This window comes from Labeo rohita, chromosome 15, assembly GCF_022985175.1.
Source record: "Labeo rohita strain BAU-BD-2019 chromosome 15, IGBB_LRoh.1.0, whole genome shotgun sequence".
Taxonomy (NCBI): Eukaryota; Metazoa; Chordata; class Actinopteri; order Cypriniformes; family Cyprinidae; genus Labeo; species Labeo rohita.
This window is the reverse complement of record NC_066883.1, coordinates 23,531,853-23,544,412: the sequence shown is the minus strand read 5'-3', so window position 1 is coordinate 23,544,412 and position 12,560 is coordinate 23,531,853. Positions and strand designations below refer to the sequence as shown.

General features: G+C 30.0%; 1 protein-coding gene across 1 annotated transcript in view; it reads left to right on the top strand.

Moving 5' to 3' along the window:
- Positions 1-11,093, top strand: part of dph1 (diphthamide biosynthesis 1) — a 111,819-nt gene extending 100,726 nt beyond the window's left edge. The window contains exons 11-12 of the mRNA XM_051128691.1: positions 7,785-7,919; positions 10,398-11,093. Of these exons, the coding sequence (XP_050984648.1) occupies positions 7,785-7,919; positions 10,398-10,478 (216 nt within the window). The 3' untranslated portion in view covers positions 10,479-11,093. The remainder of the gene's footprint in view (positions 1-7,784; positions 7,920-10,397) is intronic.
- Positions 11,094-12,560: the final 1,467 nt, after the last annotated feature.

Genomic DNA, 12,560 nt, shown 5'->3' with positions numbered 1-12,560 from the left:
CTGATATTAGATTTTCTGTGGCAGATACAAAAATCTATACTGTTATCTTGAGATGAGGTTCTCCGATAGCTGATATAATCCTTACATGTGTGAGATTTTGAAAGAAACTGATGCTTTTATTCTTTTTATTATGGATTCTTTGCTGTAATTTTTAATAAAATAAAAAAGTAAATGTAATTAAAAGGTATATTTTAATAATATATTATACATGTGACGTTAAAAATGTTTTTATTCATGCAAAATAAACAAATATAAAATTATAAATTATAAGACTAAATAAATATAAAATGAGTTATAAATATAGAAAAAAGAATTCAATTGTAAATTGAAATAACACTTGTTTTGTTTTATATTTATCAGTATTTTCTTTCAAATACAAAAATAATAATTATAAAAATTATCTTAAATCACCATTTTTTTTATGGAGTATGTATTATATTTGTTAAAAATGATAATAAATTGCATTACAAATAATATATAAAAAAAAATAATTTTAATAATATGTTATACATGTGGTGTTAAATGTTTTTATTCATGCAAAATAAATGAATTAAAAATTAATAAATATTTTAAATACATTTAAAAATTAAATAAAAATACATTTACAAAAACATTTGTTTTGCTTTATATTTATCAAAATTAGCCTTAAATTTCAAAAATAGTAATTATGAAAATGGTCTTGAAAATCACAATTTTTGTATGGATTATATTTGAAAAAATGACAATGACAAAAAAAAATACAGTATAATTTTTTTTTAAATGTAATTAAACATTATTTGTTTAGTTGTTTATTATTAATTTTTAATAAAAAAAATGTTTAATAAATTTTAGTATTATATTTTACGTGGTGATAAAAATGTTTTTATTTATGCAAAATGAAAAAAATTTAATTATACATTATAAAGCAATTTTAAAAAGAGTTATAAATAAAATTATAAATATTTACAATACATTAAAAAAATAAAAATACATTAATGTGTTAACTGAATTAACTCTCAAAATTTGCCTTAAATTTCAAAAGTAATAATTATAAAATTTTGAAAATCACTATTTTTATTATTTATTTTTTTTACTGAGTATGAATTATATTTGTCAAAAAAATGACACTTTATTGCTTTACAAGTAATATAAAAATTTTATTTTATTAATATATTAATGATTTTTAAAAATGTTTTATTCATGCAAAATAACAAATATAAAATATACATTATAATGTATAAATTATCAAATGAGTTATAAATAAAATTATATTTAGAATAAATTAAAAAGTGAGCAAAAATACATTCAATTGTAAATTGAAATAACATTTGTTTACCCTTAAATTTCTCAAAATAATAATTATAAATATAATCTTGAAAATCACTATTTTTGTCTTATTTTCTTTGCTTTTATTTACTGAGTGTGCATTATATTTGTCGAAAAAAAATAAGACCGTATATTGCATTACATAAAAAAATAAAAATAAGTACTGTATTCTTCAAACTTTTTTTGACAGTGAATTGTTAGCTCATAGCAATGGCAGTTTTGCAGACATGAGACACTTTCAAGTGTGACTGAATTACTGTATAATCACACAATTTCTAAAACATCTCAAACTTAGAATTCAGCCATCCATAATAATAGTTCAAACAGTTTCCACAACATCTCAAAGTTACATTCACCCATCCATAATAATAGTTTGCCATGTGTTATTTTTATGTTCTTTAGCCCGTCTACCCTTTTCTGCTTATTTGCCAGTGTCAGATGTGGCTTTTTCTTTGAAAGTCTGCCTAAAGGCCAGAAGCTGGTGTTTAGTGTGTACTGTTGAATGAAGCTGCCAGCTGAGACTCTACTTGAGGCTGTGATGTGCTTGTCCTCTTGTTGTTGTGCATCTGGGCCGTTTTCTTCTCTGTCTGTTCTGGTTTGATCCAGTTTGCTGTCTTTTTTCAAGACAGTTGTGCATGAAATCACCTTCATCTCTTAAACGAACAACAGACTGATGAGTTTTCTGAAATGTGTTTGTGTTTGGTCAGTTTTATAACCAAAATGTAAAATTGTACAGTGACTTGAAAGAAACGAGACCGTGTTTGGCTTTCCAGTTCATTAAGCAGGACAACCATTTTCATCTAATGTCTAATAAAATGTTTCTTGAGTACCAATCAGCACATTAGAAGGATTCTCTTAGTAGACTAGAGTGATGGCTGTAAAAATGGGGCTTATATATTTTAAAATACATATATTTCTGTTTATATTATATAATAAATTAATACATAACATGTTATTTCAAACATTAGTAATTTCTAATATTACTTTTCGGTATTAGATTTGAAAAATTTGTTTTATAATTCATGTGTTATGTTATAAAAGTTTGAAAGTTTGGGTTTAGTCATATTTAGAAAAATAAATTAATATTTTTATTCAGCAAGGGCTCATTAATTAGCTTAAAAGTGTGGAAGCTCATTTCCTCCACAGAATATAAAAAAAGGTTATTGCGACTTTTTATCTCACAATTCTGACTTTTTTTTTTTCTCAGAATTACGTAATATAAGCTTGCAATTGTGAGTTGTAAAGTCAGGATAGCAAGATATAAACAATTTTTTTTCTTCAAATACGAGTTTATATGTCAAAATTACTTTTTTCTCAGACTTGTTATATAAACTCAAAATTGCAAAAAAATATTCTTGCAAATGCGAGTTTGTATCTCGCAATTCTGACTTTTTCTTGCAATTGCAAGTTTATATCTCGCAATTATGACTTTTTTTCTCAGAATTGTGATATTAACTCAAAAAAAAATTCTTGCAAAGGTTTTTGTATCTCACAATTGAGTTTATATCTTGCAATTCCGACTTTTTTCTTAACTGAGATATAAACTCAATTGCAATTTTTTTTTTTTTTTTTGCAAATGCGAGTTCATATCTCGCAATTTTGACCTTTTTCTCGCAATTCTGACTTTGTTCTCAACTGTGAAATATAAATTCACAATTGCGAAAAAATTTTCTTGCAGATGTGAGTTTGTATCTTGTAATTCTGACCTTTTTCTCACAATTGCAAGTAACTCAAAACTCTGACGTTTTTTTCATGCAATTGCGAGTTTATATCTCGCAATTCTGACTTTTTTCTCGCAATTTTGACTTTTTCTTTTTGAATTGTTTCAATTTTGAATTGTGAAAATTAAAAAAAAATTCTAATATACTCAATTGCAATTTTTTTATTTTTTTATTTTCTGCAAATGTGAGTTTGTATCTCGCAATTCTGATGTTTTTTTCTCGCAATTGCGAGTTTATATCTCACAATTCTGACCTTTTTCTCGCTATTTTGACTTTTTCTCAATTGTGAAATATAAACTCACAATTGTGAAAATTTTGAAAAAAAAAAAATCTCACTTTTTTTTCTCGTTTACATCTTGCAATTCAGACTTTTCTTAACTGTGAGATATAAACTCAATTGCAATTTTTTTTTTTTTTTTTTTTGCAAATGTGAGTTTGTATTTCGCAATTCTGACTCTCTTCTCGAATTTTGACTTTTTCTCAATTGTGAAATATAAACTCACAATTGTGAAAATTTAAAAAAAAATTCTCACTTTTTTTTCTCATTTACATCTCACAATTCTGACTTTTTCTTAACTGTGAGATATAAACTCAATTGCAATTTTTTTTTTTTGCAAATGTGAGTTTGTATCTCACAATTCTGACGTTTTTTCTCGCAATTGCAAATTTATATCTCGCAATTCTGACTTTTTTCTTAACTGAGATATAAACTCAATTGCAATTTTTTTTGTTTGTTTGTTTTGTTTTTGCAATTGTGAGTTTATTTCTCAGTTCTGATTAATAACTTGCAATTGCGCAATTCTGAGAAAAAAAGTCAAAATTGGGAGTTAATATCTTGCAATCCTGACTTTATTTTTCAGAACTGTGAATTTATTTCTCAAAATTGTGAGTTTGTCTCACAATCCTGACTTTGTAACTCACAATTGTGAATTTATATCGTGCAAATCTGACTTAATTCCTCAAAATTGCAAGTTTATATTTCACAATTCTGACTTAATAATTCATAATTGCAAGTTTCGAAAGGTCCGAATTGTGAGATAAAATGTCGCAGTTACCTTTTTTTTTGTTTGTTTTTTTAAGATCCTAAATACAAAACCTGAATTTTCACGTTAACTGGAGTTTGATTAGGTCCGAGTGAATTAGAGGTACGTAACACACTTCGAAGCGACTATTATTATTTGTGTATGTACATCATTAGGTCCACAGTCTAAAACATAATTGCTCACAGCAAAAACTTATTTTTGCAGTTCTTACTCAAAGTTCACAAAATGCACTATCCATTGCCAGTGCTGTTGACTTACAGTACTGCCATGAGGGGAGTCTTCCACTTCTGTTTATCGGCCAAGCAGGCATAGTTATCTGTCGATGCCTCTCAAAATGACTAAATATCAGCCTATTAATCATCCTGCTCAATATATCGGTCTATAGCGACAATGTACCCACTGTACCAGGAGAAGCTCATTCATGTTGAGTTTTTATGGCATCATATCTCTTAGTGAATAATGATAATGCTCAGTAGAGCCATATTGAAGCACTGCATAATCATATGTGGCTCTCATATTCTACACGTCGCCGTAATCCATTTTCATTGCCGCTTGGCCCACGCCGGAGCTCGGCGCATTTGGTGTCGTAGAAGCGTAGAGCAAATATGGCATTATGAGAATACATTAGAATGCAGCAATAACACGCTGATGTTTTGTGAAGTCTCAGGCCGTAATAAAAGGAGTAACGGTGTTCCTGCCCAGCCGGTTTGCTTAAACATGGAGTTCACAGTGAAAGTCTTCTCAGAAACTGTCACCTTAATGCATCTCTGCTTGTGTTTGCTTACTCTGTGAAGTCAAGAAATTAGAGGACGTGAGGGAGTGTGAAAGTGAAGTACGAAGAAAGAGAGAGAAGGCAGTCATTTTCAGTGTGTCTCATGATATATTTATAGTCAATATGACACACTTGCCTCTCATGTCAGTGCGGGGATTAGCAGGTAGCTTATGCACAGCTCTGATGAAAAGCCAGTGAAAGAGAGATGGATGTGCCAGGGTTAATAAGAACAGGATGGATGGAAGAAGAAAGAACCAAAGACTGGGGTTGGCAGCAAGTCCAAAGCAAATAGAATGCTCATCCAAGATCTTTTTATCTCATAGAAAGACATTTTTTCTTCATTTTCTTCATCGCTAATTGACTGTATTCACACAGAAATTCATATATATGTATGTAATATTATTAAAATGATTATATATTCATGTTAATGTATCATTTATATCGTCACGCTTATTGTATTTGTTTTTTAACAATATAAATCATATTATATTTTAATAATATTACATATTTTTAAAGTTGTAGTTAAAATTATTACAATTGTTAATTTCTTAAACAAATTTAAATAGTTAAATAGTGCTCATTTATAATTTTTTCTTGACTCTTTAATTCCTACATAATTCCTTTCATTTGTTTCATTTCCTAGTTTAATTATTGATTTTATTATTATTATTATTATTATTATTATTATTATTGTTCAAATTACTGACATCAATATCATGTGCAGCACCATGCTTATTTTATTTTATTTTATTTTTAATAACAAATATTTTTAAAGTATATTATATTTTTTAATTATAGTTAAAATTATCACAATCTGTTAGTTTCATAAACTAATTTAAGTAGCTTATTTATAAATTTCTTGACTTTTTGTTCCCTACATAATTCATTTTCTTCTTTTTTTTTTTTCATTTCCTAGTTTGATTATTGCTTATTATTATTATTATTATTCAAATTACTAACATCAATGTTAATATATCATTTACAGCTCAATGCTTTTATTTTAATTTATTATTTATATATATATATATTTATATATTATTTTAAAAATGTAAACAATATATTGTTTAAATTATAGTTAAAATTATTAACATTTGTTAGTTTCATAAACTAATGTAAGCAGTTAAACAGTGCTTATTTATAGATTTCTTGACTTTTTGCTCCCTACATAATTCATTTTCTTTCATTAGTTTCATTTCTTAGTTTGATTATTGATTTTTTTTTTATTATTAGTCTCTAATACAGCGTATTAGTATTAGTATTATTGTTCAAATTACTAACATCAATGATAATATATCATTTACCGCACCATGCTTTTTTGTTTTTTTTAATAATATAAATAATATATTTTAATAATATTCAATATTTTACATATTAAAATTATAGTTAAAATTATTACTATTTTTTTTAGTTATTTTTATAAACAAATGCAAGTAGTTAAATCGTGCTTATTTATACATTTCTTGACTTTATGGTCCCTGCATAATTCATTTTCTTTCATTTGTGTCATTTCCTTGTTTGAATATTGATTTATTATTATTATTTTGATTATTGTTTAAATTACTAAGATCTATGTTAATATATCATTTACAGCACAATGCTTATTTTATTTTTAATACAATTAATAATATTTTATTTTAATAATCATTTTTTAATTATAGTTAAAATTATTACAGTTTGTTAGTTTCATAAACGAATGTAAAAAAAAAATAGTGCTTATTTATAAATGTCTTGAGTTTTTGGTCCATACTTTATTCGTTTATTATAATTTAATGACTATTTCATTAGTATTGTTTATTAGTATTAGTATTATAATGTTGTATGTGTGTGTGTGTGAGTGTGTGTAGTTATATGGAATACTATATATTAAAAAAAAAATAATAATAATAAAAAGATTAAAATTATTAACATACATTTAGTTGCTCACAAAATAAATAGTAGTGCCTACGTATAAATGTCTTTACTTTTTGGTCTCTAAATAATTCCTTTACTTCCACTTGTGTTATTTTTGGTGTTAACTGTTATTCTAAAGCTTTAATAATAAAGTGTGAGTAAGTCTGTCCAGGTTTCTGACTTATGGTTTAGTCACGACTCTGACCAAAGAATATTACCATATTTTTATTTTATAAAATTTCTGTGTAGGGCTTATAAGAGTGTACATTATTAAATACAAAGCCTGCTGTATTTCAGAAGCCTCGATTTTCACAGAAAAACATTCAGGCGAGAACTTCTCGACTGTCGCTTTTCCAGTCAATAAAAGCGAGTGACTGTAGTATTAGGCTTTGAAGGGTATTTAAGAGAGATTTATGAAGAAGCGTTTGTTTGTGAGGTATTGTGGTATTGTCAGCGGAGAGAGACAGTCCTTCACCGGAGGTGGGGGCGTTTGTCATTTTTCCCGCGGTATTAGAGCCGTACGTTACAGCGCGTCTCCCTTGTGAAGTGGGTATATACGTGCCCACGGGCGGAGACGAACACGGCGCATTGATTATTCATATAAGCAGCTCAGTCTGACGGGTGAGATCCTGCCGGAGTTTATGTAATGTAGCCACATGCACGAGCAACTCGTGCATTCCTCTAGAGGCCCGCTAATGTGTTCGTCTGCATTTGTAGGTCACATGGAACAGCACGGATCTCACCTCGACTCGGAGGCTCCGCTCGGTGCATTTCGCCAGTGGGGAAGATCTTTGCGTGTCGGTTAAACATAAAGTCATCTGAGATATCGTATGCGGTGTGAGAGTCAGGTGACTCGCCTTCTTAGACTAGAAGCGCTGTGTTTGACTACAGCTCCCTTGATATCCGATTGCGCTGATGTGTGTATCGACCCGTCAGCTGTTGGCAGCCCTGCCATGTTGTTTTCTCAAGATTCTCGCTGTTTCTCTGGCTTGCAGCTACAGTGTTTGATGCTGCAGTCTGATGGCTTTAATTAAAAATCCCTCTCTCTTTCAGGCAGCAGTAGCGCTGCAGCAGGTGGAATGGCAGGAGGTGTATCCTATGGATTTCTATTCCAATCAGAGCCTGGGGGCATGGACTCCTAATCACCAGGACAACCAACCGAAAAGGCCTTCACGCAAACCCATGCAGGTGTGTGTTTTTTGAGTTTTTTGGGGGCCGGAAATAGTGTAATATATGCATATTCACAAACATTTACATTAAAATTCACTTTGTATAATGTTGAAGCAATGTGGAATTAGAGAACATTGAGCTTAAGATATAGTCCCTGACATTGATCTGTACTGTGGTGAAAATTATATCACAGTGCCATCTAGTGATGAAGCTCTAACTGAATCTGGGCATCTGTTTTGAGCATTAAAAGGCACTGTTATCTTGTGTACTTACTGAGTGTTTGGTGTTATTAGTTTCTCAAGACCTGTATGGCTCATCAGTGAAAAGCAGCAGCATGTGTGAAATATTTCTGTCGTAAAATATTGAAGGGTCAGGGTTAATAGGGCTATTCAGCATCCTGCTGGTTTGTTAATATGCTTCATGTTGCAAAAGCTGATGTCAGTGTTGATATTTTCTTTATTTGATAGTCTGATGTAGTCCTTAAAGGGATAGTTCATCCAAAAATGACAATTTTGTCACTAATTACTCATCCTCATGTCATCTTTGGAACACAAAGTCAGATATTTTTTGATGAAAAGCTTTCTGACCCTGCATGGACAGCAATGGAACTACCATGTTCAAGGCCTAGAAAGGACATTGATAAAATAGTCAATGTGGCATCAGGAGTTCAACTGTAATGTTATGAAGGTACAAGAATACTTTTTGTGTGCAAAGACAAAAAAAAAAACAATTTCTTCTCTTTTGTGTCAGTCTTCAACGTGCGTTCACAAGAGTATCACGACGCATATGTGTGATGCTGCTGATGCAGGAACCGGCGTTCTGATGTATAACGCCCATCTCTCGTAGTTCATCATCTCTATATTCTGGTTCAAATAAGTAAGGCTGGGCAAAAAATTGCAGGTTATCCTCTCTGTCGAATTCTCCAAGATTGCCATGTACTCTCGTGAATGGTGGCGGAGACTGACACAGAAAAGAAGAAATCTTTTTGTTTTCTTACCCTTTGGGCCTTGAACGAGTTGCGTTGCTGTCTATGCAGGGTCAGAAAGCTCTTGGATTTCATCAAAAATATCCTAATTTGTGTTCTGAAGATGAACGAAGGTCTTACGGGTTCGGAGCAACATTAGGGTAATGAATAACAGAATTTTAATGACAATTTTTGGGTGAACTATCCCTTTAAGCCAAGCAGACAGGACTGAAACTCATTGCAGTTGATATTTCAAATACATCTTGTCTCACACGAGAGGCTATTCATAAGACTATTACCAATGATAAATCTCACGTCCATTGATAATTTGTTTTTAAATGTGTAAATAATGTTAAAGAACTATTAATTTATTTATTTTAGTACTGTTAAAAGAGTTTGTGGTCAGTAGGATTTTTGTAATGTTTGAAAGAAGTCTCTTATGCTCACCAAGGCTGCATTTATTTGCTTATTAAAAAAAAACAGCATTTGTTTGAAATGAAAATCTTTTGTAACATCATAAAATCTTGAATGTCACTTTTGACCAATTTAGGGTATGAATAAGATATTTCACAAAACTTTTTGAATTTGAAGATCAGGGTAGGTTTAACTTATTTTGTCTTATGGGAAACATACAATTTGTAGCTTTTAATGCACAGTACTAAATGAAAAAAAAAAAAAAGATATTTAGGCAAAATAAGTCAAATCATCATTCTGTTCAAAAGTTTTCACCCCCTGGGCTTAATGCATTGTGTTTCCCTCTAAAGCATCAGTGAGCGTTTGAACCTTCTGTAATAGTTGCATATGAGTCCCTCGGTGTGAAAAGATGGATTTTAAAATCATACAGTCATTGTTGGAAAGGGTTCAAATACAAGAAAATGCTGGAAAAGCAAAGAATTTGTGGGACCTGATTGATTTTTCTGAAGAACAGCGGGCAGTTTAACTGTTCAGGACAAACAAGGGACTCATGAACAACTATCACTAAACAAAAAAACACAGCTGTGAATCATTCACGTAATAAGTATTCAGAATCAAGCCTATGTAAACTTTTGAACGGGGTCATTTTTATAAATTCAACTATTATATTCTCTTGTGGACTATATAAACATCTTTTATGGAAAATATCTTATTCAGGTCAGTACTAAATAGAAATAACATGCATTTTGTATGATCCCTCTTATTTTGGTAAAATAATAAACATTTTGCAGATTCTGCAAGGTGTATGTAAACTTTTGACTTCAACTGTATGTAATGTGAGTGTATGTGTGTTTTGCCATAATTAGTGACAGATGACATTTAATTTCCTAAAAATAACCACAAACTCATTCTTGAGGTTGTTTCACTTCATTACCCAGAATTATTTCAGGATTGTATAGCTTTAGTCAGAAAGCGGAAAGAGCTGTGTGATTATATGTGTAAAATACACTAATACAACAGAAACAAGAAACTGTCAGAGTTTAAATCCGCATAGGGTGATGACCTTCTGTTTTCTAGTTCGCTTACACTTCCATTGATCCCTCTTCCTTTTCTCACAGAAGGCGGGTTCAGATGCCGGTCAGCAGGTGAGGAGCTGTGGCCGCGAGCAGAGCGCCTCCTGTTGCTGCCAGCCGGAATAAACACAACCCACAGCACGACCAACCACAGATCATCATAGACATCTGCAGGAGACAAGCGAGCCAATCAGATCTCACAATGGACACCTCAGCTCAACACACTTCATCAAATCAGCCCTCGGTTGACACGCACTATGAGTGAGAGACGGAAAAAACCCATGTGAGCGAGAAAGAATAAGTCTGTGTGTGAGAGAGAGACAAAATATGAGGAAGTCTGTATATGTGTGTATTTTGTGTGCTGACATGTCACTGGTGTGTGTGAGACAGAGATAATCCATTGGAAAAAAAAAAAATGCTGACCCTGAATGCACAATGTTTCGTTTTGCAGCGTGTGGGTGGCTTTAGTTTAACGTAATTGTCTTGTCCCTCACTTAGAAAGGAGCTGCCAGCCACTTTGCATAAGTGACCTTCATCCTTTCAAATTACAGCGGGAAATGAGAGCGTGTTCAGAATTATTCTTCTGCAGAGAAAGATAATACTCATTCTGAATTCCAACTCTGACTTTTTTTATTTCTCATTATGCCGGGATGAGAGGTTCTCCAACAGAAAAGGAGCTCTTCGAATGTTTTGTACAGGATATGTTTTAGTTACGCGCAAAATAAAATTAAATGTTTACAATTTGCTGTCAGACTTTGATTAACTGCCGCTGTATGAATGCCAGTATATATTTTGTCTTTTGTAATCACCGAACAATGAAATCCAGGATGGATCAGCGGTCAACTGAAACACATGGAGCCAATTTCCCTAAAGCGGATTAGGCAGAGTCTTTGACGAACTTTGGCTGTCAGTAGTGATTATTCATAGTGAAATCTTTTATAGTCTGAGACTAAACATGATTTGCGTCCAGGAAAGCAGCCATGTTCCTGTGAATCTGGCACTGAAGATGCTGACTCTGTGTAAGACTATCAGCACAGGCCTCTGTCAAACTAGTTTAACCCTTTTTGTTGTCTTCTCTTATTAGTCAAGTGGTTTTGTTTCGTCTTGTCTTTTTTAAATCACAATAAGATATTTGTAAATAGATTAAACATGGAAGGATTTACTTCTATTTTCTAGTCTGCGTGTGTTTTTTTTAAAAAATTGGACAAATTTACTATTATTATTTTTTCTTTTAGGTATTTTTATTATTATAATAGGATTTATTACAGTAAGTTAGATCCACTTTTATGTAACTATAAATGTTGTACTATTTTCATTACAATAATAATAATAATAATAATAATAGTGATTATTACTATAAATCAGTCCAATATTTGCGAAATAATAATTATTAGGAATATAATTAGGAGTAATTCTCAATTAATATTTATTATTCATTTCAAAATAAAAACAACAACAATAATAAGATAATAGTAAAATATAAATAATCTACTGAATAATATATTATGAATTAGTCCAAAATAATTTATTGGTATAATTGATATATTTTTATCGTTTTATTAATTATTGCTATTATTACTATTATTATTATTAAGTTAGACACATTTTAATTTTATTATAATTGTTAGGAATATAATTAGGAATAAATATTAGTTTTAATATTTATTGGTTGCTATTTTTATAATAATAATAATAAGTGATTTTTACTATAAATCCAACATTTATGGAATAATAATTATTAAGAATATATAATAATATGGATTCTTACTATAAATCAGCCCAACATTTATGGAATATTAATTGTTAGGAATATAATTAGGAGTAATTATTTATTATTTACTTTTTATTAGTTATTAATTTCAAAATAACAATGATAATGAAATCATATTAAAATGAATATTTTGAATTCGTCCAAAATCATTCATAGGAATAATTGTTGTTGTTGTTGTTGTTATTATTATTATTATTATTATTATTAAGTTAGGCACACTTTAATTATATGTATTAGGAATATATCATTTTAATAGTTAATAGTTTTAATATTTATTGGTTGCTAATTTTTAAATAATAATAGTGATTATTACTATAATCAGTCCAACATTTATAGAATAATAATTATCAGCAATATAATTAGGAGTAATTATTATTTACTGTTTATAAGTTCTAAATATTAGTTTCTAAATAACAACAACTAATAGGAATAATTGT